Below are 27,460 nucleotides of genomic sequence, written 5' to 3'. Positions count from 1 at the left end.
TCATTATTGCAGTTTTATTTTTTGAAAGGTTAATATTATAGAAGCTTCATCATTGCTGCTATAGTTAACAGTCTGTCAGCACTGACATGTTAAATTCCTGCTTCATGAGATTAATGGCTAAACTATAAAAACTCACTCTGGATAGGGAAAAAAAGGTTGTGAAATAATGTTTAGACGTTCAAAACCTTGTAACTACAGGCCTTGTATCACCTTCATTTTCAGCACTATCAACTTGAAACACAGAAGAGCATCCAAGCCCATGATTAAGTCTATTTCTGTCCTGCTCAACACTTTTATGCAAAGGCACCTGCTAGCTTTCTTGACTGTAATGAAATCTGAACAAGGTCTTAAAGAACCAACAGTCCAAGTGTTGCATCAAACTGAGATGAATTTGTGGTTTGCTGTCCTGTGCTCAGCTGCTCATCTCTCCTCACCCTCTTCAGAAAAAGCTGTGAGTAGCCACATTCAAAGCAGTTCATGGCCATCAGCTGTCTCACATTCAAAGCATGGGTTTGTTGGGTTTTATGCTTAATTATAACCGTTAGGTTTTATTTAATCTCTGAATTTAGTCACATTTGCTGCCCATTTTACTTCTCCAACACCTTTGTTACCTTGCCTTGATCCTCCACAGAACATGGCTGGTTTAGGGTGCCTTTCGGAGGAATTTGGTTTCTCGTTTTCTCTTTCTAATGCAATAAGTTATTTATTTCTGACGTCACAATCTTGGTTTAAGATCTTTTTTCTCTTTTTCCTTATTTTTTTTACTCAGCCTTGTGTCAGCATATACATGTTTCACAAAAGCACAAAATAAAAATATATAAAGGCAGTAATAAATCAACTAATTCAAAATTAAGAAATTACTAATGCACAATTTTTACCCTATTCTAGAAATTTCAGGGAAGAAGTATGAAACTGTTAAAATCAAGTATTCTATTGGTCACATAAACACATAGTGTTTTAAATTCATCCGCTGTGTAATAAGACATTTGATTTGGCCAAGAAATTTCTGTAAAGTACCCTGGGCCTGATCTAACCATCACTGAAGCTGATACAAGGTTTTCTGGCAATACGGTGTAGGGGGGATCAATGCCTAATTATCACCATACAGATAAAAATGAATGGCTGAATCTGGGGCAGTGAGAATTCATAAAGAAGGTTTGGAATGACATCTAAGCTTCTAACTTCTGGGAATTTCAGGAGCATTCAGCATTTCTTTAAAAGTAATTTGGATTTAACTGGAGATAAGAAGCTGCAGACTGTGTTACTTGTCTAAGATGAATTTTCTCTCCAAGAGGAGCCGTTACAACGCAGGAAAGGAAAGCAAAATTCCAGAGCGATGACTCAAAAAGTGGTTTATTTAGAAACTGAAATGACTTTGTTTTCTTGCAGAAATCAAACGTGTTAGTTTGGTTTGGATACAGTGTATTGACAAAGGGTGGGTTGTTTTCCCTTTTTATCTAAACCTGATTGGGGAGATAGAGAAAAAATAATCTGTCCTGAGAGCAAACAATGATCCAAACTCACTGTTTGCTTGAAATGGCTGACCTTGCTAGGAAGATGTATCCACACAGATGATCATGCCTCCAGAAGTAGTTAGGGAATTCTGGCAAGTGACTCAACGCCTGTGCAAGCAGTTGTACGGCTCTTTGTTCTTGCTCTGATCAGAAGCTGTGCAGCCCTGATAGGCAAGCAGTGTGCCTGGGGAAGTCTACTCTGCAAAGCCTGGCCCACGTCTCCTCCTACTGAAGTTCTTCTGAGAGGAACCGATATTGTCTCTCTCCAAAGGGAGTAGGGAAAGGCACAATGTGACAAAATCCATGCCCCCTGTAGTGGCACAGCCTACCTCAGCACAGCGCCTGGGCAGGTGGGAGCTGTGCCGATGGGCTCCCTGTCCATGGGGCTGGAGATTTCATGTCTGACCCCGTTCTGTCACGATGGACGCTATGTTTCCTCCTCTGTTTGGCGTGAGAAAGCTGTGAGGCTGTGACACAGAAATCACCTTGTAGCTTGCTATTAAGAAAGTTTAGCAAATTGACTGTTGCTAAAATAAGAGATATGAAAGTACCATCTGCAGTTCAGTCACACGGGGCAAATCTCACAGGCCTTACGCAGTCAGGACACCCATGGAGCGTGCTCGGCAGGAGCTGACCCGCAGGATAATGGGTATGGATACTGAATGAATCGGAAGTAACACCTGGCCTTTGTCTGGAAAATTACCATTTTTTTAGGCCAATCTTCAAAGCCGAACATTTCTTTAGGACTCTGGAGCCATTGAGGAGGCAGACAAAAGGAAGAGAGTCACGGAGAGACATGTAAAAGCTGTAGACCCAGGAGAAAGGGCGGGAGGGTATGCAAGAAGGCTGGGGAAACAGGAGTTAAAACCTCACTATAAAATGCCAGTTCTTCCTGTGTGGATCGTTTTTTCCGAGGGTGAAAGGAAAATGGATTTCCCAATGCATTTAAGTGATTTCATTACACAATTACATGCTTGCCTAAACTTTAGCCACATACTGTTACCCATCCTTGCAAGTAATCAGTTTTGGTCTGTGTTCTACAATATGTACTTAGCTTAAACATAAAATACATTCATGTCTGTGTGCAAAGAGACACTTTCATCAAACTCTGCACTGTTTCTTATTCTAGATGTGAGGAACACATCTTTTCTGGGTGAACATACATACAATAGAGGAAGAATGCTTTACCTTTAGAAACATCCAACAAACATTTACTACATATATCTAATTAAGAGAAAATGTCACTCTTCTACATTAGCACTCAAGCTTCCAAACAGATGATCACCTCATTACACTCAGGTGCAACAGAAACCACTGCACAGCTCAACTGGAGGAGTGGATGCAGAATACTTGGCAGTTGCATTCTCACAGATATCTCGCTCTAGTCTGAGACTGATCCAGCATAACACATGAGTAGACTGAAGTTGGCAGAACTATTCAAATCCTTAAAATTTCACACTTTCTCAAATGCTTCATTTTCTGGATCAGGCTCTTGTGAATAATTGGGCCCACAGCTTCTTGGACTTTTTTTGGGTGATCAGGTCATAAAAATGAGAATGCCATCTTCGTAGAGACTTAGCGGTCACAAACTGCAAGCCAATCATCAGCCAAATTGCCTGCCATCCTTTACTAAATCAGATTAGTCACAAATGATTACCAATTGAGCCCTAAAATCCTGACATAGTTTGAAAATATACGAGTTTTTATGAGGGTTATCTTAGAGGCCCAAGAAAAAACAAAACATGCCAGCTTTTACTATATCTGGTGACACTGCATAGCAGCTAAAAGAAAACATCATGGAGAATTTCTCTGTAAAGTTACAATCTTTTCAAGAACAAGTCTGTTAGTTGATCTATAGCACTGAAATCTACTGTCATTGTCAGCATTCACCCTCAATATTTTTGCCTTGTTGTCTTCATTAGCTCACAGCTCTGTGCCAGCTATTAGTATTTTGAGTATATTATGCAGTTTTGATTTGCACAGGCAGGGAAAAATCTTTCTCATCTGCTGGTGGCACAAGGTCTACCCAGCTTGAGTTTTTCTCTGCAGTCTGGTGTGAACTGGAGAGGTTACATCAGCCTCCAGGTTAGACTATTAGTCTCAGATAACCTCTACAAGTATTTCAGAGACAATAGGGTGCTACTGTCCCAAGAAAGCAAGTCTGTGCACAAGTATTTACTCAACTGTGTACAATATTAAGTTTAGTGCAAAGCAAGGAGCCAAAGCCACTGTCTGTTAGCATCCCAGTGACATGCCACACTAAATTAGGCAGCTACTTCAGCACTTTCCAAGCAGTGTTCTTATCGCAACTGCATGTTACACCTGCGCAGAGATACTTTTCGAGACACAAAGTGTATCATATTGTCCTAGTACGTAACAGGTTGATGTGTATAATATGTCTTGACTGAACAAATAATTTCTGGTTTACATGTCTGTTCATCTTCTCTTATACTACTATAATTTATTTTTCCCTGTATTAGTCTCTTGGTTCATAATTAAAGGAGCAGATCTCTCTGTTTTGTTTTTTTTTCTGAGCACCTGTTTCCTGTTTTGAAATGTAGGGTAAGTGATAGTGTATATTTTTTTCCTGAGGGGAAAATCCTTTACTCCTAGAGCACAAATAAGGTTGTTTGTATTTGCCTCAAGTGTCAGAACTTAACGTACTTATGCTCTAGTTATCCAGCTGACATTCTGTATTTATTAGATTTTTAGTACAGTATGTGGCATTATAATCAATGCACTATTGACAAAAGCACTTGAATCACACACTATTTATTTAATTTACTACACTGACTCTCATTTAATAAACTTAATACATATACTGTGTTTTGCTGGCACATTCAGATACATTATTCAGAAAGGGCACATGGATTGCACAACAAACCACTCTAATGTCTCTGTTATGTCACGAGTCTTTGTGTAAACTGTTGATCATTAACCCATTCTCTGCTGTAAACCTCACTTGCTCCACGTGTGTTGGGCAGTAATTTGTGAAGTTTGGCCATAGTTATACAGTGGTTTTAATGTCTGCTAAAGTCAGAACACAAGAAGCATTTTATTGTAACCTGCAGGCACCATAAATACTAAATCTCCAACATTTTTATAACCAGTTATATCAAAGGCAATCTGATTGTCACTCTCTTGCATATAGGATTCTCCCATTAGTAAGCAGTCTTATATTACAGGCATAAAACACTGCTAAGCATTTTAGCTCCACCAGACTAGCTGCAGCTGTGTCACATTTGTGTTTCCTTATTTTATGTGTGCCAGTTATCTAGATTAAAGTTGGAATAGCATAGCACTCCACTAGATGACAGGCTTGGTTTAAAGCCAGACCACTTAGTGATGCTTATCAAACAATTTTCAGCTACATACAGCAGCATAATTCAAAAACCTAAGACTCTAAATTATCAGACGTGCCATGAGAGATCTTTTTTTTTTTTTTTATGGAAGATTAAAATATTCCCCTTGCAAATACGTGGAGTCTCATTAGTCAGAGGCATCAGTGAAATAATCTGATTTCATTTTTTCTACTCAGTTTTGAATGAATGTGTGACCCTCATGGTTTTGAACATACACAATCTTACCCAGTCATCTGGGGCCCAAGATGGAAAATGTGTCAAACCAGTGGCCCATGAACTTCAGAAAGTCCTGCTTTCAATGGCTCATTTTTCTGTTCTTTGTTCTTATGCTCATTTAATCTTTGCTTGCTTGGTTGTGGTTTCTAAGCTATTAATGACTGATTCAACTTCAGCTGATGGGCTGCCCTAAGGCAGCTACGCATTAACTTGCAACTCCATTAGATACAAGTTCACCTTGAGCTTCCCATTGGTTAAGGTGGGACAACATGCACTCATAGATCATCACATGTATTTGCAGGAAGAGTGTGATTGCTGGTTCTGACCCATCCTTGAGAGAGGATGCCTCCTGAGAGGCAGAGGGGGAGTTATTCCAGTACGCTGCTGAGTGTTTGGACTGGTGTTGTGACTGATCTTCTGGGTAGGCTGTTATAGGAAAGAAAACCTGGCTTTACCATCCAATGTCCATCATTACCTGGTCTCAGAAACTTCTTTAAAACAAGATTACCTTTTGCATTAGAAGAGCAAATAAAATTAAATTATGTGGAAGGTAGACTGGAACTATGCTCTGAACGTACAAGTTTGTCTGTTGCTGCTGTTAAAGGAAATCAAGAACTGTGTCACGTGCAATGAAACAGCCCAACAGCCTGACTACATCACTGCCGCCTCTGTCACAGACTGGGATGTATGTAGTGACCAAAGTTGTGCTTATAGATGATTTCTTGCACATTGAGGAATGACAGTTAACTTGTGTTAACTTCAGAGACAACCAAGATGCATTACCTGGCCTTTCTGAGGGAGAGGGAGAGAAACTGGGCTGCCTACTTTCTTTGCTGACATCATGATTTGAAAGAGAAAGCTGAGTTAGCAACCCCATACCTCTTCGCACTTTCTGAGTGAAATACCTCTTCTACTGCATTGTAGTTTATAATAAACAAGCTATAAAAAACAGCAAAAAGAGCTAGCATTTAGTACAACTCCATAAATGGAGTTAAAAAATGCCATGTAACTTGGGCATCTGTAGCAATGTTACAGCTGAAACCTTCCTGTGATAAAAGCAAAGCAACAAAATGCATCTTGATACTCAGAAAGGTTAAAGAGCTAATGGTATGATCTTTACAGAGTCTGATTAATTCATTATTCTCTTGTCAGAAAAGAAGAAAACATAATCACGTGTCCTTTAGGCTTACGATGTGTGCATTTATACTTTGACACCTATTAAAAATGTCATGCACATTTTCCTTAGCAATCGTGTTTTAATATTCAGGGCCTGATTGTTCACTTTCTGGAGTCAGTGGAAATTTTCCCACTGATATCATGACAGCAGAATCTGACCCCTAATTTTTAAGAGGATTGAAGCCATCCTTAGTACAGCATATGCTCTGCTCTCCACTTTCTTTGATGACTTCTAACATTCTTTTGATGTGGACTCCAAAAAAAGACATTTTCATCTTTGGATATACGTGTTTTAAAAGATGAAAAACATCGAATAGCAGAGTAAGAATATTTTGTGTTTCATGCCACAATCCCATTTAAACCAAAACTTGCTAATAGCTATTAGATGAAAGAGAAGAAAATGTAGAAGAATAAAATGTTGGGGGAAAAAAAATTAATAACAACTAAACAGACACTTTTCAAACTCCTGGAAATACCATACTGTCTGGATTATGAATGTAGGCACACATGATATGCACTGATATAGCATAAAAACATCATTTACGTCCTGGTGTCTGTCTATGATTATGAGCAGGATATTCAAGCAGAGGTTTTGTTGTGAGCATCCTGCTTCTGCTTCTCTGCACTCTGCAGAAAGGATAGTTAAGAAAAATGGATAGGAGGGTAAATGCCATTTATAAGTACAGAAGCCCAGTGCTCTGGCATGCTGATGGTGGAGGGCATGTCAGGATTAGATCTGTTTAGGATTCACTCCCTGAACGTTAAAATTAGAAGAAACTCTGATGAAGTCTACATTAAAAAAAAAAAAAATCCAGTCACTTGGCAGTCCTGAAAGATGCTGAGCAATCACAGCTCTGATTGACTTAATGGAATATAGCTGATGGAACAGTCATTGGAATGTAATCACATTGTTTAATGTAGTATGCTGGAAAGGTACTCCAGTGTTACAATGATATGAGTAGTGTTAAACCTGGGAAAGAATAGAACAGAATAGAGTAGAACAGAACAGGGTAAAATTTCCTTTCAGAAGTTGGGGTTTTCACCACAACTCTGAACTAAGTTGAATTTCCTTTTTATTTTTTTTCTTAGTGATTAGTTATTATCAAATATTCTTTAAGAGCTGTGAAATCTGTTAAATGTAATTACTTTCTCTTCCATGTGTAAATCAAGGTCTTCCTCAAAAAAAGAGGCAGTTTATACTTAAATTAACTACTTTTATCTGCAATTTGCAAGTTAAGGTGTATGTAAAGCCTGTGGCTATACTAAGGCTCAGTTGTGCCTCCTAGGCACAGTGTTAATTAAAGGATGATGTGGATTCGTACCACTCTGAGGGGAACTCTGGAAGGGATTATACCTTAGAGAGGCACAATGCCTCCAGTGCACCACAGCATGTAAGTAAAATGCACATGCTGTGCACCACCCGCATTGATGTTGCTCAGCATCTCTGTGGGCCCATCTCCTTCCCACACCTCCTCATCCACTTTCCTGGGGCTCAGACCCAGGGGGCAATGGGAAGATGCAGTCTTGGCTCTCCTGACCAGTGCCTGCATGCCAAGGGAGAGGTGGTGCTGACATCCTTATCATTGCTGATAACTATCCAGAGTCTGGATGCAACCTGGCCAAGGATAAACAGAAATTGCCAAATGTCATTCCCTAGATATAGTTTTTCTTTTTACTCCAAGACAGGTCTTTTAAAGTCTGACAGGGTGCATGATGTTTGACAGCTTCTTACATCTTTCCTGAGCCTATCCTATATAGCTGATTTTTAATAATTCTATATCCAGTGTCTGATTTTGTTCTCCTTGATATTTTTCATCAGGGATCATTTTTCCCTGAGGTAGCTCTCGTGACACCAATGAAGTTTTAGACATGATTTACCCCTGTGCAAATAAGATCAGCATCAGACCCATAGGCCCTTGGTTTAAAATATTGACAGTATCCAAAGGACATATTCCAATCTCTATGTAAATAATGCCTGTGATTAATTTAATGCACATTTAAGAGTTTTTCAAGGCCCTATTACTCACTGGATTAAATGTACATTTTGGTAATATATTATTGTTATCATACATCCAATGTATCTAATTCAGCCCAGGGTGATTTTTTATGACCAAGTAATAGACCACTGAAAATAGGATTTATTATAGAAGTGCCAAGACATTCTTATTTATAGTATAATAGTACAAATTGCCACTATAATGAATACTCTTCAGTTATCAAATCATCAGTCTTTTATGGTAACATTGACAAATGATTCCATAGGCAGTATGATATTACTAATGTGATGTATTAACCTTAAATTTTAAATTTGTTAGTGGATCTGGAACAACTGCACATTATATGATGCAGTTCAAGTAGAACTTGTGACCTAAATTTGCATATTTGTACAACAAAATGTGACCACACATAGTGCTTTAGACTATCCACATATGCAAAATGAAAACAGAATCACTCTCAGTCCACAATCCAAAACAGATCTGTGGATTGCGTCCACTTAAAGGAAACTGCTACCAAGGTATGTCTAAAAGGAAAATTTAAAAATCATGCCAAAAATTTTTGGTAATTCATTGTCATTATTGGTCCCAAGAGAAAGTAGATCAGTTGTTAAGAGTTGATGAAAATAAAGAAAATAGAAGAATAGAATATTTTTTTTTTAAACCAGCTATTGAGCATTCTTTCCTTACCAGCAGGTGTTTGTTTCACAAGAAGCTGTTCACTGTTACTATACAAGAAACAACATTTAATTGTGTATATTTGATTTGGAAAAAGTGCAGAACCAAGGTCCTTTGTAGAGGCTCAACATTTGCACAAAGTAAAATAAAATAAGCAGGCAGGATTAAGAAAATGTTATAAAAGTAAGCTTTGCAAGAAGTATTTATTTGAACAATGAGATTGACAAGTCTAATAATATATGAAATACACACTTAGAAACTTTTCATAACTTAGATCTGTAGTACTCAGCAGATGCATTTTTTTATCTGTGGTTCAGTCCCATATTTCAGTACTAAAAAGCCAAATAAATCATTATTAGTTTCAAAATGAGCAAGTGTCCAGTAGTATTTAATTTTATAAATTTTTTGCTTCAACATCACCAGTAATTAATCTAGAATATTTAACTGCTCTCTTAATGCATCAGAGCTTGACTGGAAGAAAATGAAAATGTTCTATTTGTCTTTCTGGTCAGTTGGATAATGTTTATTTTATTTAAGAGAGATTTAGCACATTCTTTCCAGCAACCAGTTAAGTGTGGTTGTTGTTAGTGCCAGTGCGCTATAGAGATTTTGAAGGAAACTAAATAGTTTAGACAGTCAATTGGAAAAAAAGTAGTAATCACAATGGGATGGGGTGAGGATTTTTTCTATGTCTTTCTTATGTCTTTTACTGACAAGATATACTCAGCACAAGAAACATTTTTCCATCATAGAGAAAATCAGTTTCCTTCTCTTGTCTTACTCTCCCTCCAGCACCCAGACTCACAAGTCAACCAGAGCAGCTAACTGGCTGATCAAATTTAGGAGAGCTGACTATCATCCCCAGACCACATAGTAGCATGGAAAAATTCATGCTGAATCTCAGTCAACAGTCTATTCCCTGTCCACTCTCATCCAGTCAACATGGTCTCTGGAAATTCCTGCACTTGAACACACAGCTTTATCCCAGGTGGAGATTCTAGTGTTTTTACACTCTCCACCTGAAAAACATTTAGATACCAAAATATATAGCCCAACAGATATTTCTGCAGTCCTTTTTACTCACATTTGGCCAGCAGAGTGTATATGTAATTTTATTAATCTACATTGACACCACTTTAGACTGGGGATTAAGTGTTCACAGCAAAGCATCAATTGTACTCATTAACAGGCAGTAAAAGTAGGCATTTATGTCCGTCTGTCTTTATTTTTTCTTCGTAGAACGCATCCCTACTTATTCCGGCTACCATCTCACACATTCATAAACAGTCATCTAAAGTATAATGCCCTTCATTCCTCATGTGGGAATGCCCTCTTCAGCTCATCTAAATGAATTCTACAAGTACTGAATGCAGCAACTTAGAAGTCCAGTTCAGCAGCCCTTGTCTCGTCAAAGCTTTTGCCCAGATGATATCTTAGTTGGCTGAAGGACCTGCAGTTGCTACGAAAATTAATAATCTGGAATTATCTAGGGCACCAATAAGAATCTGAAGTAACCCCTAAATCCCATTGTCTGAATTCTCTGACATAACAGAAGTTGTCACCAAAGCTTAATTTTGAGATGGAACTTTTGATCTAGGTACAAAAAATAATTCATCACCAATTTACACCTGCAGTTACTTTTGGAGATGCAATTTTATGCACTACCCCCAAGCCACAGGCCAAATCAAAAATCATCCTGAGAATCAGATGCTAAATGGATGGTGGTGATGTAAAGGCCCCAAACAGCTGCCCATGCTCAGTTCACACTTGATCCCAAGCCCATTGAAGTCACTGTGAATCTTTCCTTTGACGTCAATGGGCTTCAGATCAGGTCCTGAACATTTTTTTTAAAACCTCAGACAAATCAAAACCATTTCCTTTGGAATGAGACTGTTCACACCCCTTGGTGAAGACTATTTCCTTTCCAAACAGAGCTTTCATACCAGAGTCACGTCAGCTGAATTTCTATTTTTACCAAAAGCTGCATTTTCTAAAGAAGCAGGAAGCATATTTTTTACTTATATTTCATCTATTAGCAGCTAAGCTGTTTTTGTTCAAATTTTCATAAATATTCCCAGCTGGGCAGGCCAGACCTACAACCAAAAATGGGGAACATTTTAGAAAGTTACGGCCATTTAAAAAAACCCTTTTTTAAAATGGTAACTCCTTGCAGATTTAACCATAACATTCACCACATTTTATGTGGTATGGGGCTGTCCACACTGCAGCTAGTAGACTCCAGTAGATCATTTAGTCTTATACAATGTATGACACTGTAATAAGTGCTATAACTTGTATAACAGAACTAATATACCATTAACTCTTATATAGAACACTGCACTAAATACTATATAAATTGATTTTTAAGTGCTTCCAAATGCAAAATAAATTATAAGGTATAGACCTGGGGAGAGTAGATCCACCTACCAGGCACCATTTCTTTATAACAGAATCCTGAAAGTGATGGGGAGATTCTTGGATAATTTTGTCCGTGGAAAGCAATCCTTGTGATGACTAAGAGAAGACTGAAGTGTTCCCGTTAACTGAAGACTGTGAGAGTGGTGAATATGTGTTCACTACCTATAAAGAACAAGGGTGAAAAGACATGTTCAGAGATACCATGTTGATACACAGAGGAGGCCAAGCAGAGTACACAGATTTGAATCTATTCCTCTGTGTAAGTAGGTCTCCCATAAAGTTTTGCTCAGGCACATCACTGACTGGCTATGAAAATTACCTGGGAGACATTTTGCATTCTGTCCCTTGATGAATGCCACAGAAGTAGCCATTCCTCCAGCTGCAAGAAATACCAGTCCTGCAGCCAAATGCACTCCAGTAGGGACACAGTGGGATGCCATGCACCATACAGCCTCCTGGAACAGTGTCTGAGATGGAATTGGATCCACATATTTTGTGTACAGTTTTTTTACCTCTATCTAAATACTTACTTTACCATTTCTATATTGTTTCATCAGCACAATAGCTGCCAAACTTAACTCTTAAGACTAGTATGTGTCAGTGTTTAAGTATATCATCCTTTCAAGGGATAAGGGTATAAGGTCTCTTTGCTTCTTGACATGAAATAAGTCTTTATGATGGCGTTGGAGAGACTATCTCAATTAGGTTAGGTGAGTTATCACCAAAAAAAGAAGAAATTAGATAGCTATGTTTTTGTGCCCAAGCATGGACGTGATAACCCCATTTCAGTGATGACCATCTCCTATTTAACGTGTGACTGCAACTTTACTCTGCGAAACAGCACTCTCTAAATGTTGCTTCCTGAAGAAGTTCCTAGGGATGCTTCTTGCCAAGTTCACCACTGTGTTTCTGTTGTATTGGGCCTCCATCCCTTGTGAGAACATCTGTGTAAAACAGATGGATAAGGTGATCTTCATCTGCAGTCTCCTCCCATCATTTTCTGAGTATTCTGAAAAGACATATCTGTCAGGGGCCCCAGATCTGTGATTGATTTTGATGCAGGAGCAAAAGCACATGTTTTGCAGAGGAAGAATGTAGATTTTGTGGGATAACTTACAACGCACAGTAGTCTTGAGTAGAAGCTAAGTAAGTGAGATAAAGCCAGAAGATGATTCCCTGAAGACTGCTATTAGAGGAATAGTCCAAGCTATATGGTAGACAATCCTGGGATGAGATAAAGCAGAAGAACTGAATACAGAAATACAGCTTAAGAAACCTCACCTAGAATGAAAACAGCAGCTAAGAAGCCTGACTGAAAACCATTGCCAACTTACTGCTTCTGGACGGCATCATTTTCTTCTATGGTAATGAAAGACTTACTCAGAGGAAAACTTACGGTCCAAAAAGGACTCATCTTAGCACTTTAAAGGGGGCCAATAGAAGGAACTGAGATGACTAGGTTGCCATATGTGAAATTGCCTCCAAAATATGTACTGTGACTCACATGAAAAACAACCAGACCAAGAAGTATAAAATAAGCCTTGAAGGCAGTGCAGGGGGTCACAAGTTTTTTTGGTGTGAGGGTCTTAGTGGCCTCGGCTGATGTCAATTTAAAGAGACAAATGATTATACCAGAGGAGGAAAAATAATGTGGTATTATTCCCTGAGGTATCAGTATCTCATCAGACACTTTGAGTTAAGCAACAAAAAAATAAAAAAAAAAAAAGGAGGGGGGGGGGGGGGGGGGGGGATGAAGCTAAAAAATGACAAAAAACCCCAAACCAAAACCACCACAGTTCCTCTGAGTACGAATTTAACCGACTGGTTGCCTGGCTTTATTATATGGTTTTAATTCACAAAAAAACCTGACTTGCTTATCCAGCTAATTGGGACCCTGCTTATATCATGTCCGTTCAGGAATCCTAAGGAAAAGGGCTCTAATACACAGAAAAGGAGAAGGAAAAAATAGGCAGTCATCCTGTGAGTTTAAGAATTTCCCTAGCCGATACCAGACCACGCGTTCTAATTCATTTCTTAAACAGTACTGGTGAACATCAAGGAATACAGCATGGAACATGCTGAGCCCCAATTACGCATCTCAAAAGTAAATGTTACCTCAATGGCAAATCTTCAGAAATTCTAAATGAAATAAAGGGCAAGATGCTCAAATGCTCCCTGAAAAATGTAGACCTTTTCTTTATTGGTAATGATTACTTCATTAAAATACATAGTTGTTAACGTACAAAACTACATCTCTTGGTAAAAATTGTTTTAGAGATGTGTTAGAGCACATATGGCTATTACTACTCTTTGCAAGATATCAGGAAGTGTCAAATAACTAATTTCAGTGCATTTCTATTGTTTTTTAGGAAGCTGTCTTTAGAGACAGGAAATTTTCCTGAATGCAGCTCGTGTTTCAAAGGGTAAATAGGGTTAGTACAAATAATTGGTGCACGTTGAATTCTGAGGAGCGTGAGCTGTTTTATTTAAAAAAAAAAAAAAAAGGTCTTTAAAAGCTGTGTAAACTCTCTGTAGCTAAATACAAGTTCAAAGATTTATGTCTTTCACATCATTTAGCAAAAATTGATGGCAACAACCATCTTTGATTGCTGGGGCTTTTTTCTTTCTTCACACAGTAATGAACAGATTTCTCTCTAACACTTTAATCCAGTGCAAAGAAACAAACCTAGCAGCATGGCCTTAAAATTAATTCAAATAAGTAATGAATAAGGAAATAGGCATAATGAGTGGCCTTTAGTTTCAATTGTACATCCTCCCTAACCTTCACGCCAGTGCTCACATGCACATTCCTATCACATATACTTGCCTTCCTGCAAGTATATCCGGTATTCAGTGATCTGGCTATGGCAGGTGAAAGAAAATATTGAAGTACCTTCTATGGCGACAGTACAGCCCATGTTACTTTAATGGAAAGACTTTCACAGAAAAATTGCTATGCTATAGTAGATATGCCAGCACACTACCTAGGACAATATATATCAAATATATAGCATTGTCTCTGTGTGTGTATGCTCTTTTAAACCTTTGCATTAAGCTGCCATCAAACAAGGGTTTGTGCCCTTTACTCCAAGGGTATTGATATTTAGCTTATGTTTTACCCAGTCCTCCCTCTAAGACTGCAAGTAATTCTGTTTTTCTTCTAAGAAACGAACTAGAATAGGCCTTTCCTAAGGAAATTAACATAAACTAGGATTGATACCATGTGCTAAGCCTCTTTTATTATTATCTGGATTCTAGTATGGATGCATTATAACTGAAAGTTTCTAAATGTAGATGTGTCGATACTGAAACACGTAGCAGATACTCATACTGAACATCTTTACTGATAGCATGAAGTCTAATTTTGCAAGGCCAAATAATTGAAAGAAGACTTCATTTTCTCATGTAATAGAAATAATCATTATGTTTTCATTTCTCCAAATTTGTCAGAATTACAAAGTATTTTTAACCTGCTCTTCACTGCTCTCTAATTTCCTTCCTCTCTCTGCTTTTCTGTTATATTTTTCTTGATTTTGTTTTCCACAGCATTTATTAATTTATTTCTCTCTTTTAACAGATGACCATAATATCTTTCCTCATTGTAATGGATTTTTCTACTTTTTTTCCCCTTTCTTTTCTTTTTCAATAGTTCTGTCTACCATAATTCTGTATTTTACTTTTGAAAAGAATGGATGATGGTACAAGTGAAGGGGGAGGATTTACATTAGATCTTATATCAAAAACAACAGCTGAGCTTAACTGTAAACACCACGGTCTGAAATACTTCAACCCCTTATTAAGATCTTTTCTTTTAAATAAGTACCTATGAGTAATGTCCTTTAATGAGAACAGCTGTATTATGTTAACACTCGTTTCTGTTGTGAAAAATAGCAGAAAGTCATCTGGCTTTGCCCACATTGGCAGTAGCTAACTGCCAGACTTAGTTTAGGTGCTGTGTCCATCCAGTGCCAAAACAGACAAGGAGAGGAGTCAACAGCTGAGATTGCAGGGCCAGTGGTCAGCAATAGCTGTGAGTCCCACTAAAGAAAATATTTAGATGTAAAAGAAAACATTTGGATATAAACGTGTTTTGGATATTTCTGCTTGATTAAGCAGTCATTATGCCTGCCGAGGGCATTTATACATCTCAGAGTCAGGTGTGGTTGATCAAATATAGGCAGAAGCAGGTTTGGATACAAGACTAGTCAAACCTATAAACCTTTACATCAAGATAGGCAGCAGCCACAACAGTACTGAAGCTCAAACACAGAAATCACACAGCAGGGAAACAATGCACAGTAAAATATGAGGAGCTCTGAAGTGTATGTTCTTCTTTATTCCTCCTTTTTTTTTTTTTTTTTTGTTTTGCATGCTTCTGATAATTTCTGGAATAGTTGAGAACTGCCAGTTAATGCTGAATCCAGATAAATGGCAGCAGTTCCTATATGTATTAGGACATGTGGGATGATAAGGGTTGCTCTAGGTACAGACTTGGGCGGGGGGCGAGGTTTGCTACCATCAGGGCTAATGGTTTACTTTGTTTTCCAGGAAATCTTGGACTGTGGAGCACAACTCATTAGTCATTCCTTGTGGCTCAATATCACCTTCAGCATGATCCAAACCACAAATGTGAGTCACTAATTATCTTTCCTTTGTTTCATTAGAATCAAGCATTTTTACAGTTTTTATTGTTTGTATTTTTTCTTGCTTGTTTTATCAGGTGCACAAAAAGCAAAATACATTCGTCTTTGATACCTGAACGTGATATATAGTTTTTGTTGTTGTTGCTATTTCAATTTTTCTATAACACAGAAATATCTGCATATATATCATCACATGTATGTGATGCCATAATGTCTCTTGCTGTTTTACAGTAAATCACCAGTTTCAGGACAGTCAGAATGTCAGGCCAACTTGCTTTCAAAGTTGCAATAAAAAGGATTCTTCAGCTCAGACTTAATAGGATAGCCTTGTCGCTAGATGATATCAACATTTTTTGCTATTAGCAATTTTAAGAAATTTTCTCTTTGTGCAGTGGTACTAGACAAGTCAGGCTGCTTTTAGATTTCAGGTTACTTGGTTCAAACTGCAGCATGTGGAACACTTCACAAACTGCAGTGCACTCAGCCCACTAAAGAAGCTAATTTAATACAGCTTTATGGATCACTGCTATTAAAAATATTATTTTCAAAATGTCTCTTTCAAGACCTTTCTTGTGAGTATTTTACCTTTCCATGCATCAGGCATATCAAGACAAACTAATACATTCCCTTGTAATTAGAACTGATTCAGGGAATATACACAATATTTCTGCATTGTAAACCTACAACAATTCCCCCAAATTATCTGCATGCATGACGAGCTCTAGATTTACCTACTTTAGTTCCTATGAGCCTAAACAAAGAATCCACATCAGTACTTCCATATTTCTGCCCAGGATTTCCCAGACACAAATAAGTGTTCACATATCCTTAAAATATTTGAAGTATGCACAGTAAATCCACTACTTTCATAACATGTCAGACATACTTGTGAATGTGCAGAAGAACTGAACACCACATGCTCAGTAGCTGTTATGCCTCCTGGAAAATACAGATATACTGTGAGTGTCAGAACTGCCTGGCAGCGCAATCTAGTACTTTCTGGAGTCATCCGACTTAAGGCAGCACCGCTGTCCCACAGGACAGTGAACCTGCTCTTCCCAGCACAGCGCTCACATACAGCGCACTTACTTACATAGGCTGCACTACACCTCAGAAAGAGAATGCCTCCTCAGTGCCACCAGGCACTGCGTTTCGGGACTGAAGAGTGGCAACAGGAAGACCCCTGGGCAGGTAGAAACCCCATGGCAATGCAAGATCACACGCGCGCAGCCTTCTGGCAATTCCCGTAGAAATGATGGAGCTATACTGATCAGAGTAACGTTAGGATCTGACCCAGCCACTTTTTCTCTCAAGAGAAGACTTCGGTCTTCGGAATTGGGTGTTACCATAGATCAACAAACAGAACCAACAAAGGGTAGAACATGCATCAGTGTAAGGATAATAACAAACATATCAAGAAATCCAAGAATGAATTAAGCCAATAGAAACAAGCAAAGCGAAAATATCAACATCTATACACAATCACTCTGGAGAAAGATAATATTTACAACAGATGTTCAGCTTCTCATCCATTTTCTGCAATTCAGAATTTCAGGAGACAAGAATTGCTTTGTCAGTGTTACTGTACATGTTTAATGCAAGGTATTTAGAAAGCATTCATGTTGGGGAGGGGGCATTAAAAAAGAAGAGAAAGAAAAAATAGAAAGAAAGACACAGGTAAGATGGTACTGGAATTGGCTCTGTTTATTCATCTCTACACACTGATTTTGCTGGTGCACTTCTTCAACCTGGACACACTGACATGTACAGACCATCAGGCACACTGAGCCCAGCAGTGGGGGACAGGGGAAGCAGCTGAGCCAGGGACACAAATTCAGGGCAGATCTCAGGATGGCAGGGGAGAGTGTGTCAGGGATAGAGATTTTACAACTCAGGATATTTTGTTCTTTCAGGAGACTTCTACATTATAATACAAAAACAGGACTTTAGGCATACAAGGTTTAATTGCTGTATTTCAGCCCCCCAAAAGTAATGTGCAATACAAATTTCAAAAAACTGTATCCCTCATTCTTATTGGATGGCTCTGGTAAAAGTGTATGAAGAATGTAATATATCTTCCTTGTATTAATATACAGTATAAAGAAATAGCTCTAGAGCTCAGGACACAAATGGAGCTTTAGATTAGCTGTCAACAATGTCATATCTATGTTAATAATGCCCTATTCATGCCTGGGGCTGACAGTCTTTCTTATTTTTATTCACAAATTCCATTTAATAACAGCAATAAGTCACTCTAGACAGTGCATTTCTAAGGGATTTTTGCACTTCTCAGGTGGTTAAAGTCACTTGACCTTCGGCCTCATGCTTTAAAAACTCCCTAAGAGATGTGCTAAATTGCCCAGAAATACATTGCCTGTCATGTCTTGTTGCTTAATTAAGGGCCAACCTAGATGGCCTATAAGGACTGCCCTTAAGTAATTACTAATTGATCTCCTACTCAAGAAAAATGAATAAATTCCACAGCAGCCACACTGTCACATGGCATTTACTCAAATTCATATTCCTCCAATAGAGAATGAAAAGCGTACAGCAAATGGGTGGATTGAGGGCAGAAGCATCTTTAGAGCAGCTAAGCCTCACTCCCAGTTTGTCATGTCTTATTGACTGTAGCCATTGCTCTTAGCCCTTCACTTGTGTTGAGACAAAATACATTGCTTGAAAATCAGAGGGTTTAAAAACTAAGAAATATCTAGAATTTTCCATCTGGGTTTACCTACACTGAAAGATATTTAATCTTTGTTACAAATATCTAAAGGAATCTCAACGAGAGTGATATATTGTCACCTGATAAAAGCAACATAATTATAGCCTACCAAAACAGCCAGAGGAAACACATTTTCAGAGCTCTTTTCTGAAGAAAGGAGGTAGGATTTAGGTTGGCACAGAAGAGGTTCTTGCAGCTTTTGTTACCCAAATTGTGTTTCAGAGAGCATGAAACATATCTCCTGGACTTGTTGCACTTTCTGTCTAAATCTCCAGATGGTCCAAGAAAAGTGCTGATATCTTCTGTTTTTATCATATGATGAGAATGCTTTGGGCTGCATCAGAAATCCTGACTATGCATAGGAAGATGTTTTCAGGTATGAGCAATATGAATATGATGCTCTTAGGAAATGTATGGTTAACAACATTTATTAACCTATTAGTCTCAGCAAGCAGTTTTTACATACTGACTTCTCACACCTACATTAGTGTGAGAATTGATATAAATTATACATAATACATATACAAAATAAATACACTTACACATCTCAAAAGTACTTGAAGTAAAAAGGACCCACATTTGAAACATTTCCCTCAAACACACTGGATGAAGCCAGGGCTCACTGGAGTCAACGATAACATTTCTGTTCACTTCACTGAGTCCCAGACCATAGTCTGGTAGACATGAATCTTACAAAACACCAATTTGAGAACCATTCTGATACATGTTAATATATGGTACAGGACAATAAGCCCATTTTTTTGGTGCCTTGTATGAAAAACTGCAGTGATCCCGTGCTTCAGCTGATGCTTTATGCAGGGTTTCTCCTACCCCTTTAAAACACATTATGGGAAGAGCAGCATTTACACTCGTGGTGGGAAAACAGGGAATCTGAACTCTGGAAGGACACTGATAACTGCCCTGGTGCTAGCACCAATGGCATCACACTAGGAACCATATTAAGATAGCTGTCTCACTTATTAAATGCTTAAGTGCTTTATTTTCCATATCTTTTAATACATTACATGTTATGGAGTAAGTATATGTGAAACTGTAAATGTTATGGATAGCTGTGACCCGTCCCAGAAATACACCTTCTTGTCATTATGATTATGTAATTGATTGCTATTATTTCATTTCAACATATTGTACTAAGTACTTCAAAATATCATGAGATTGATAAATTAAATAAATGCACTAATCAACAGGCATTCCTTAAGCCGGTTTGAAACAGGGATAAAGAGCAAGCTATGAAGGGCTGCTTGCCCCTACCTGAATAAAACCAAATCCAACAACTGCCCTTTCAATCAGTCCTCTGGGTACTTTGTGTAAAAATTACATCCTGTCCTATTTCTGCAGTTGATGCTGTTCTGGAATAATATGTTTGATTAAGCTGGATACCAACAAGATGTGTAAATATATGCAATGTAAGCTAGTTTTTTGTGATATAACATTTTGGCGGTTACTCATGGGCAGCGATGAAGTGGCATTTCTAGTGGGTTTTTTTTCAGAACCTCAGAGCTCAACTAGAGCTTTGTCATATTAACATCATCTTAAGCAGACATCAATATTCATACATCATTTTGGTGTAGCAGGAAAGCATATTCCTTTAAAAATAAGGGAATAGTAATACGGATAATTCTGATTCCTGGATGTGCCTAGTTTCTTGCAGCTGAAAAGGCCTTTTCTGTCATCATGTTCTGCAATGATTTTTGTGTTTTTCTATAACATTTTTCTCCCTACACATGTGGGTTTTATATCCTCTTCATGTTGGTATAGCATGAAGTCTTATGTGGAATTTAGAGGATCTGAACTAAATGTAGCTAAAAGGAACTTTTGGATGAACTGCCTGGGATTTGTTCAGATCTGTTAAAGTAATGGGGGAAAGCACAAAAGGATAAAGAAAAGAAAGGCCTTAATCTTTGTTCCATGAGTGATAAAGCAGCATCACATGGGTGAAAATTGGCCTGACCTTCACCCACATGATGCTGCTTCTGCCTCAGCCACTCTTTCTTTGCTCTGATTAAGTGAAGATAGCCTCTTTCTCTGCAAGGAAAAGTCAAAGAACAAAAAGAAAAAAAATCCTGTCTTAAGTATAAAAGGTTTATTTTTTTAATCACAGTTGGGCTCATACAAGCCAGTTTCTAATCTTATTTTTTTAAGCTAAAAAAGTGCCTTTTTAGAATTTCTTTGGCTCGGTTTCTTTAGCCCCCCCCCCTCGAACCTGGGGGCCTAGATCTTAACTTGCTTCCCTTGGATGTGCTTTGTTGCTCATTTTCACTTTTACATGATAGCTGTTTGACTTAAATGGATTGTTCGCCAAAGGATTGCCCCTTGGGGAATGGAAAAACTGGAGGGAGGGAGAGGAAAAGCAGTACTCAGCTGGCTTAAATGGCATGTACAGTACAGCTATTGGCAGGGTATTGCCAATGCTCCAAGGAAACTTTCAGTGCTCAGCCTTTACCACTGGATGCCATACACCGAGACGTGGTTTTATCTATCAGGTTCATATAGAGAAGATAACTTTACTGTGACACTGTTGTCAAACAGCTCCTGTGACTAATATTTTTAACAGCATGATATTTAAAATTTGACAAGGATATAATTCATTCTCCGGATAGTCAACATGCTTGGAGAGCTGGTAATGTCTTCAAAGGTTTCAAAGGACGCCCATTGAAATTAGTCTCTTTTTTTAATGGGTACTATGTAACTAATTTTTGGTTACGTTATTGCAACAGGATCAAATTTTAATTCAGCGCTGATCTACTAAAAATCACTAAAACTCAGAGTTATGTAGGTATGTGTATGTATGTATGTATCTGGCTGAGAAACCTGGCTGAGATCCAGTGAATTATTGACTAAGTCCACTGGTTAGCTTCAGTTTCCACTGGTCATTTTTTCCCTCAGGAGCTAAGAATATATGACGCTGTGCAACATAATGGAATGTCACTGTAATGTGCAATGTCTGTTATTGTATTACATATCTGAGGAAGGGAATGAGGAAAAACCTCCCCAGTTTACCTACAAAGCACAAGCATCAGATAGCTTTTAGCTGGAAATACTCTGCATATTCCTTAGACACGCTATATTACAAAATGGCAAATTACTTAATAAGTTCACAGTAGTTTCTAAAATTGAAATCAGGCATACCAATACTAGCATGCTCTATGTAAGTCCAGTGTGACTACTGCTGATTAATTAGTGTTGGAAACAACAAACACCAATTCACTCTGTTTAGAAATTTTGCAGCAACTATGATTTATAAGAACATGCTTAAAATAATACTGCTTCTAATTTTGATATGTGAATACACTGACACTGACAACATCTCTTCCTCTTTGGCAGTGGTTTCAGAAGCATCAGCACGAGTTGTTTTCTGGCCTGGAGAGACATTATCTAGCTATACATCCTCGCATGCACAGCTGAATCATTTAATTATTTTTTTAGTGATAAAACTGAGATTCGCAAGGCCTAGTTTTTGTGTGTAATAATATTGGTCACACCATCTAAGAATATGTTTCCATTTGTTTTCCCAAGTAAATTCCACCATTGTGTCACAGAGAGTACCACACAAAATGTTGTGGTTGCAAATATGTTCAGCAACAGTTAGAATTTAGACTCTGATTCAAAGCCCATTGAAGTCAATGAAAAGACTCCTATTGACTTCAGTGTGCTTTGGCTCCAACACTTGATTCTTTATTTAGACCTTCTAATGATTACTCAGTGGAAGAGGCAATACTGTGAGCTTTGGGTGCTGCAGTCCTCTTGCTAAAAATAAAATTAAATCTCTAAGGAAATAATTTTTTAGGGGAAAAATGCTAGTTTATATAGCAAGTTTAAATTACTCTGCTATTTAATGCATATGTACAGCAACACACACACATTTATGAACATTTATAGGGAATCACACAAACTTGCATAATACATACAAACACACACTCACACACACCCTCCATGCTAATACAAATAATTTTAAGAATTTAAGATATAAACCTCTAGGGATTGATACACTGGCCAAAACAGGAGTGTCCAGTGGCGTCTATGGTGCTGCATGGTATCTGTGACACCCGTGTGGGATTGGCAAACATGACACAGGGTCTGTAAGAGTAATTTTTTCTTTTGAACTGGCAGTAGAAGGCCTGGTGGCATCCCCAGGTCTTGTCAGATGGCATCAGGTCCTGGTTTAAGGCAACTGAAAGGAACCCTTAATCTCAGTAGTTAATTACCAAAAATGGATTATCAAGATTCTGTATATTTTCTCCGTAGTCATCTTACAGACTTTCTTTTAAGATCAGAATTTGACAAACCAACTGGTTTTAATTTTGTGGCTTGAATCATTATTTCATTAACAAGAGGACAGCATTCATGATGGCGTATAAAATATTGACGCAATAGGCTAAATTTAAAAAGATGGAACATACTGAAAACCACATTAAAAAACAAGAATGTGTTTTTATTTAAACACTAAAAATACTTTTAATATACATTTTTGGCTGAATTGTCTAGTTCTCTTACAGTTTCTCAGTGCTACGGCATTTCTTTAACACGCCCATAGAAGCTCTCATTGGGCATATGCGGTACCACCCTCACCAGTAAGGAGGGGAGGTAGTTTGGTAATTTCACCTGCTGGTTAGTAGCTATTGACAGGGCTGATGTGAAGCCTTCCTCACCATCAGAAGATGATGACAACCAGTACTTTTGTTTGTTTAAAAGAGTCTGAACCAGCCATTGTATCTTACTGAAAATGCACGTTTCTACATATTAAATTGCTCTACATACAGCACGTTTTGTATGACTTTTTCAGTTCATGGCAGCTGCCTCAAACAACTTTGAAAGGCTCTATTATGGTCTATTGGGTCAAAAATGGCTTTTTTTTTAAGTGCCGAAGTACTTAGTTACAGTGAATTGGTAACACAATATCCACACCATAATATGCATATTGTGCATGACAAAAGGCGAATAATTTGTAATCCCCATTTAAAATAAAAGCATAAATACCTACTGTATTCAGCAGATCTGAAATGTTCTACCAGTACATGTTTAAAAGAGACTCGATGTGTTTGTGTGAAAGACCAAAATGGTCTGGACTTTGTTTGTGCAACTTAGTGAACAAAAGTAAGATTTATAGCTCTTTTTGAATTCTTGTTTATTCCCACTTCATTATTAACATGTCATCACTATTGAAACGTAGCTTAGGAAATTCATGAGTGAAAATCTACAGGCAAAGAACAGGAATGAAGGGAGCAGAATCTATACTAAGTCTATCCCACATGTAATCCCTCAGTGTGATGTCTCATCCTTCCTGGAGGGCCCATTTCTGGCTCCCTCACTCACACTAGGAGTCCCTTCTCCTTGGAGAAGACAAGAACAAATTGAGGAATAATGCAAGACTCTATGAGTGTCAGAAATTAGGTTATGATTATTTCATTGCTTTATCTCTTTTCTGCACAAATTCAGTTCCTCTAATTTTTGTTAATTTTTTTGATATTGTCCTTCCTTATCTATGATAATTATTATCTTTTTGTAATAGAAAAAAAGTTCATGCTTTGGCAAGGGAAGAAGAAACCTGTCCAATGGCACCACCAGATGTGGGTGATGCTAAAGACTGCTGTATTGTATGACCACGGTCCTCCCTGTCCTTCATACAGTCATTATCTGCCAGAGATTTACTTATTTTGCCTGCTGTTTCTCACAGATTTTTGCTGATAATATATGTAAGGATCATCCTTCCTCTGTTATATTTGTTTAGTGATTCACATGTAGCATACATACTATGGTAACCTGCATTCATTTTAAAAGCCTGGAGATATTGTTCAAAATGTTTTATGTGCCAGAATAGATAAAAATTATTCCCAGAAGGGTGCATGTTTAAACTGGCAAAGAAAAATGATTGACATCTACCATAAGTACTTTTGTCAAAGCTCTGGCATGTTATTCGTTTACAAAACTGTTCTAATGAACGGTGTCCATACTCACCAGATGTGCCATCAAGAATATGCCAGATACTTGTAAAATTCTGCTGCAGTCTTAATGCCAAATGTATAAAATACAAACAAGTTAGGCTACAAATTCTGCTAGATAAATTTGGTTGGATAAAGAGTTGAGCCTAAAGGGTCAACGAATGTAAATAATTCTAGGCAGGAGCCTATCCTCTTGGCTAGTTTCAGAAAATGTGGATTATTATCTCTATGCTCAAACATTAAATTGCCCTGTATAAATTTGCAACTTTAATACTGATGCAGGCAGAAGTAGAAAATGCTTAATTAAAATAAGACTTTATCTCTGTATCTGAGAAATAAATAAATAAATTCGAAGTATTGAATATTCCTGTTTGTTTATCCTTTTATTCCCAAATGCCCATTCCTAGCTCATAAACATTATTGTTTACAGAGGGTACAAGAACAAGAAATAAAACAGTCTGTCATGAACACATTTGAGGGAGGATTTGATTCTTTCAGGCTCTTAAGACTCCAAGAGCTTGACAGAGGTTTTTAGCAATGTCTTTTAGTCCTGATTTTGAAAGAAATATGTCCAGAGAGCTGGCTAAATTCCCTGGTGCGTGGTAGGCCTGAGCTTAGGCTGGGTTCACATCTACTCTGACTACCTGAAGTCAGCAAAGCAGGTAGATACTGGTGAATGGGATCTCGGTCTAGGTTCCTCCTCTGACATTTTCAAGTATTCAAAGTAGATAGCCTTTCTTCCCAGCCACTTATCATGGCATTCAGATGTGCATTTGTGAACTTCTAAGGCTCTATATATTAAACAAGTAGATTATTTTAATTAACTAATTAATACAAAATATTTTGTTAAAGTTTAATTCTTTTGGGGTGCTGTATTCCTGTTGAGACTAATATATTAATAACAGAACTTAGAATTTTGTTTGTCTTTGTTCCAGGAAGCAGATAACACATCTGTGGATTCAGGTAAGAGCTGTTACACAAACTGGGGATGTTTTTATTTCATTTCCTTAAGAATCTACTGTAAAACTCTGAAAAATTTAACCTGATTATTACCACTTTCTTATCAACCTCCCACTAATCATCCAAACACAGCCTTTAGATACCTGCTTGAATGGTCTTGAAAACTGACCCAAGAAAATATACATGTATATTTAGTGATATTTATTTGCAGTCATTGCTCCACACTGTCCCTCACAAAGTAAAACTAAAGAAGATAATGGGTTTTGCTGTGGAGACTGTCTCCTATTCCACCCGCCCTAATACTGGTTAAAAAGTATTATTCCCTCTTTGAATTTAGGAAAATTCCCTGCTGCCATGGGATTAGGGTATGAACTCCACTGTTATAGATGTCTAAAAGCGTTGTTTGTACTAAACATTGTACTAAAATATGCACTGCCCATGCTTTCAGGCGTGCCCAGGTACCCACAGGTATGTGGAACAGTTATTATTTGGCTGGTCTCTCCCCACTTGTCCCTGCCATGGGGAGGAGATTCTCCCTTACGGCCTGGGAGGCACAGTGACCGCTCTTCTACCAGCCTCACTTCTTCCCACTAGTTCTTTCTCAGAGTCACTGTGCGTTTATACAGAGTAGTATTTTCAGAGTGTAAGTGAATAAAAACCTCTGAGTTTATTAGGATGTGTGTTAAAATTACAAACACAGAGGTTGGTATCTATACATGCTAATCATTTCTAGTTATGCATGAAGTTAATTTACAGAAGAAGATTTACATTATTTTAATTATATTCTCTACAAATAAGATTCACTTATTTCAGTTTGGTTTTGATGCCTTTTAATGTTTTGCTTGTTTTGAGATATGTATTAATTTGCTTTATCAATAATATGAAAAATTAATGGAGCTCTTATTAAGGTTAAAAGCACCTCAGAGAAGTCATCACTTGTCAGCTTTTGTTTTATTACTATGATTACAACAAAGTTGCATTGCTATCACTGGCAAAATAATTCCTCCCTTTTCCCTGGCAGGTTTCAGGTTGCTTTCCTGCTCTTGTTCCTGGAGAGAAGCATTTGGAAGCTGTCCTTCAGAGCTACATGGAAGCACTTGCAGAGCAGCACAGAGGTCGGAACGGTATCTGTGTGTTCTTTGTGACTGGGGTATCTATCTGGGACACCCCAGACTCTTCCTCAGCCCCTGAGCACACAGACACTTGCACACTATGCCAGCTCCTGGGTTCCCTAGGACAGTTCTGCAAGGCACCCATCTTCCCTCACACACTGCAGCTCTCCCTCCTCTGGCACGGGACACCACCATCCCTGACTGACCCTGGTCCTATCTCCTCCTGAGCTCAGCTGGACTCAGTTTTCTGGCCTAAAACAGTGGAATAAATCTCAATTTTTTTCTTTAAGAGGTCTAATCCTTCAGATTTAATGAAAGCGATTTTCCTGTTCATTCCAACAGAAATTGTATCTGAAGACGAATGGCAGGATAATACCCATTAGAAATATAAGTGGACAGCAGCATCAGATCAGATGGGTAGTGAGAAGAGGCTGAAAGGAAAATGATGATGGGGCAAAAATATCCCAACATTTTCAACCTTTTCATTTCAGAGTGTTTGTTAGGCAATGAAGAGGGTCTCTGGTTAATGTAATTTAGCGATAATTCTTTGGAAAGGAGAAAGTATCCTTTCACAGCTGTATCAACAATATCTACTGTCTTAAAAAAAATAGCAGCTGACTTGACATGTCATGCATCACATATTTGGCCATGAAAGCAAAGTATAAGCCATGCTGGCCAATAGCACAGATTTGGAACAATGCC

At 38.0% G+C, this 27,460-nt stretch overlaps 1 protein-coding gene across 1 annotated transcript in view; it reads left to right on the top strand.

Moving 5' to 3' along the window:
• The window catches only part of LOC141963383 (uncharacterized), a 56,601-nt gene extending 29,735 nt beyond the window's left edge, over window positions 1-26,866 (top strand). The window contains exons 4-7 of the mRNA XM_074912673.1: window positions 223-451; window positions 15,907-15,987; window positions 25,622-25,649; window positions 26,668-26,866. Of these exons, the coding sequence (XP_074768774.1) occupies window positions 223-451; window positions 15,907-15,987; window positions 25,622-25,649; window positions 26,668-26,837 (508 nt within the window). The 3' untranslated portion in view covers window positions 26,838-26,866. The remainder of the gene's footprint in view (window positions 1-222; window positions 452-15,906; window positions 15,988-25,621; window positions 25,650-26,667) is intronic.
• Window positions 26,867-27,460: the final 594 nt, after the last annotated feature.

The sequence above is a fragment of the Athene noctua genome, chromosome 8, assembly GCF_965140245.1.
Source record: "Athene noctua chromosome 8, bAthNoc1.hap1.1, whole genome shotgun sequence".
In the NCBI taxonomy this organism is placed as follows: Eukaryota; Metazoa; Chordata; class Aves; order Strigiformes; family Strigidae; genus Athene; species Athene noctua.
This window is presented reverse-complemented; position numbering and strand designations above follow the sequence as displayed.